Source organism: Nanorana parkeri, unplaced genomic scaffold (assembly GCF_000935625.1).
Source record: "Nanorana parkeri isolate BGI_ZX_2015 unplaced genomic scaffold, ASM93562v1 scaffold19, whole genome shotgun sequence".
Taxonomy (NCBI): Eukaryota; Metazoa; Chordata; class Amphibia; order Anura; family Dicroglossidae; genus Nanorana; species Nanorana parkeri.
Window position 1 is genome coordinate 3,223,812 of NW_017306287.1, and position 2,870 is coordinate 3,226,681.

A 2,870-nucleotide genomic window follows, 5' to 3' on the forward strand; every position below is an offset into this window, starting at 1 on the left:
AAAGAGGACCCCTTTCCCTCCACCACTTCAGTTCTCCAGTTCACTGCCGGGTTCTCTGGATGCTACAATCCCTCAACAAATTTTTCCAAGGTGTCCCCTGAAGTATCTCCCACGAGAGACAAGTCATTTGTGAGGGCGCCACGGTTGGGGGGGTTCAGCTGTGGAAGCATGGCGCTCTGATCAGGGTTCCCCAGGTGACCCTGGTCTAAGGAGGTGCCCATAGAAGCTGCCAAGCCTGGGTGAGGCGATCCTGTCTGTGGAGAGACATGGTGAGGAGAGGGCTGAGGCTGTACGCGGGGTGAAGGACTGGAATGTGGAGGTTGTGACTGAGGGCGGGGGGACTGGACGGGGGCAGGTGAGCGCACCTGGTTGCTTAGGGAGGTTGCAATTTGCTGGCCTGGGGGAAGATGCGTAGGAGGCGGCTGGCCTGTCAAAAGGTGTTGCTGAGGACTCATAGGGTTAGACTGCCCAGAAGAAGCCATCTGCTGCTTGAGCTGCTGTTGAAGTCGCAATGCCTGCTGTATGCTTGGTGGTGCTCCATCTGCGCCTAGTCCTGGCTGCCCCATCTGCTGGATTTGTCCCATTGCTCCACTCTGTATTGGAAGGTGCTGTTGCATACGCTGTTGCTGCAAAGCCTGCGACTGTTGGTATCCTGTTGGCGGCTGCTGAAATTGCCCGTGGGTTGGCATTCCACCTGCCATGCCCGCAGCGCCTTGCTGTTGCTGCTGCTGTTGTTGCTGCTGCTGCATAATCTGCCGTCGGAGCATCTCTCGATATTGTGGGTTCATATTTGCTAAGCTGGTATTGTGAGCTGAATTCATGAGGTTGATGCCTTGGCTCTGTGGACTCATGCCTGGCTGCTGCTGAGGAACATTAGGCCTCTGCACCCCGACCTGCATGGGGTTCATACTCTGCAGGCCAGGCTGTGGATGCATACCAGGCTGCTGAGGAGACTGTTGGGGTGCTTGTTGTGGCTGCATGCCAGGCTGGTTGGCCACATATTTGGCAGTTCTTTGCTTTATAAAAGCAGCCATTAGTTGAGGGTTTGACTTCAGGATGTTGAGCACCTGTTGCTGCTGTTGCGGAGAGCTTGGGGACTTCAGAGTGCGCAGGAGGTCTTGGAGAGCATTGGGTGATATGTTTCGAGCTTGCTGCTGAGGAACTCCTTGCAGTCGAGGTCCGGCCACAGCCTGCTGGCCTGCAGTCATTTGAATCACTGGACGTTGGATATTCTGTGGCATTGAACTCTGTTGAGGCATTGGAGCTGTGGACCACTGTCCTGGCTGCATGCCTGGCATGATAGGGGGAGGAGCAATTGGACCTGGACGTGGCACATTCATACTCATTTGCGGTAATGGATTTACAGGTCCTACTGTTGGATTCACCATGCCTGGACGCACACTGGTCATTCCATCAATATTAACCCGATAGAGTTGCTGCTGCTGTGCCTCCAGTTCTATCTGACGGGCAGCTGCGACGGCAGCTGGTGGGGGCTGTGTAGGCTGAGTAGGAGGAACCACAGGAAGCGTACTTGATGGTTTGCCCTGTGATGCCACGTTGGGAGGCTGAGTCCTAGCCACACTGGGGAAGCCTGGTGAGGCCATGCCACCTGGAGAAGGTTGTGGAGCAGGTTGGGGAGTCTGTGGGGTGCTGGGTTGCTGCGTAGGTGTGCCAGGAGTGACAGGGGTAGGGGAAGGCAGAGGCTGTTGCGGAACAGCACGTGTGTTCATAGTGGCCATACGCCGCCTCATCAGCTGGGCCTGCTGCAGTCGATGTTGAATCTGCTGCTGCCGCAACTTTTGCTTGATGTTGAGACAGAACGGTACTGGGCACTTGTTCTCCTGGCAGTGCTTGGCATGGTAACAGCATAATGCAATAAGCTGCTTGCAGACTGGACAGCCACCATTGGTCTTGCGCTTGCATCCCTTTGTATGTTGCACAACCCTTTTCATCTTCTGGCAAGAAGGCAGCGAGCAGTTGGCATTGCGGCACTGGCAGGCGTGTACCAGTGACTGGATGCAGCGCTGGATGCTCAGCCGGCGGGACTCCTGAGGACTCTTGGACTGCGCTTCTCCTTGGCTGTTGCTCTCGTCGTCCAGTCCCAGGCCCCACTTTACCATCTTGTGCTCATGACTCTTGCAGTTGTAGCAGTTCACACATAGATCATAATCCTGTAAATGAGAGGAGATTATGAGCACACTGTACCAATAACTCTTGAAAATCATACAAAACTGCAGAGAAAACAATACTCAGAATGATCAGTCTGCAGGTATTCACATTCTATTGTAGCTCATGTCCTCTGCAAGATTTACTTTTCTCTAATGTCTTCCTGTAGTCTTGCCGTTTTCTCTCCACGAAGACTGTCTTATACTCTACAACTGTCATAGGCAAAGTTAGCAGTACACTGATTTAAATGAATGCTCATTGTGGAGAGCCTTGTAAACCGTGCAAACATTGATAATAGTTTTCTGGAAATAATGCCATCTTCAGTTTCTTGAGAGTAATTCTATAAAATTTGCGCACACAATCCCTTTAAAAAAAAGCAACACATCCAGACACACTTACCTCACAGACAGTACAATGCCAGCGAGTCTCCACATGATGCTTGCATTCATTGCAGGTGTAGACAAACCGGTCTTGGCCTTGGGTGTGCAGTTCCACCAACATGCATAGTGTAGACCATTTGGAACGACGCAATGAGGAGAACTCCCAGTGCTTATCCCGGGCGAGGGTGAGGAACGCATCTCGCCCATCCATCAAATCACAGCTCAACATAGGGTCTGGATCCGAAATAGGTGGAAGGGAGTTGATCACTGGGCCCGCATAGAAATGGATCACAAAAAACACCTACAGGGGGGGGGGGGGGGGGA

General features: G+C 52.8%; 1 protein-coding gene across 1 annotated transcript in view; it reads right to left on the reverse strand.

Annotated features, from left to right (window-relative positions):
- CREBBP (CREB binding protein) overlaps nt 1-2,870 on the reverse strand; it is a 72,334-nt gene that overhangs the window by 1,059 nt on the left and 68,405 nt on the right. The window contains exons 30-31 of the mRNA XM_018561498.1: nt 2,566-2,847; nt 10-2,171 (exon numbers count right to left, since the gene is read on the reverse strand). Coding sequence (XP_018417000.1) covers nt 63-2,171; nt 2,566-2,847 — 2,391 coding nt within the window. The 3' untranslated portion in view covers nt 10-62. The remainder of the gene's footprint in view (nt 1-9; nt 2,172-2,565; nt 2,848-2,870) is intronic.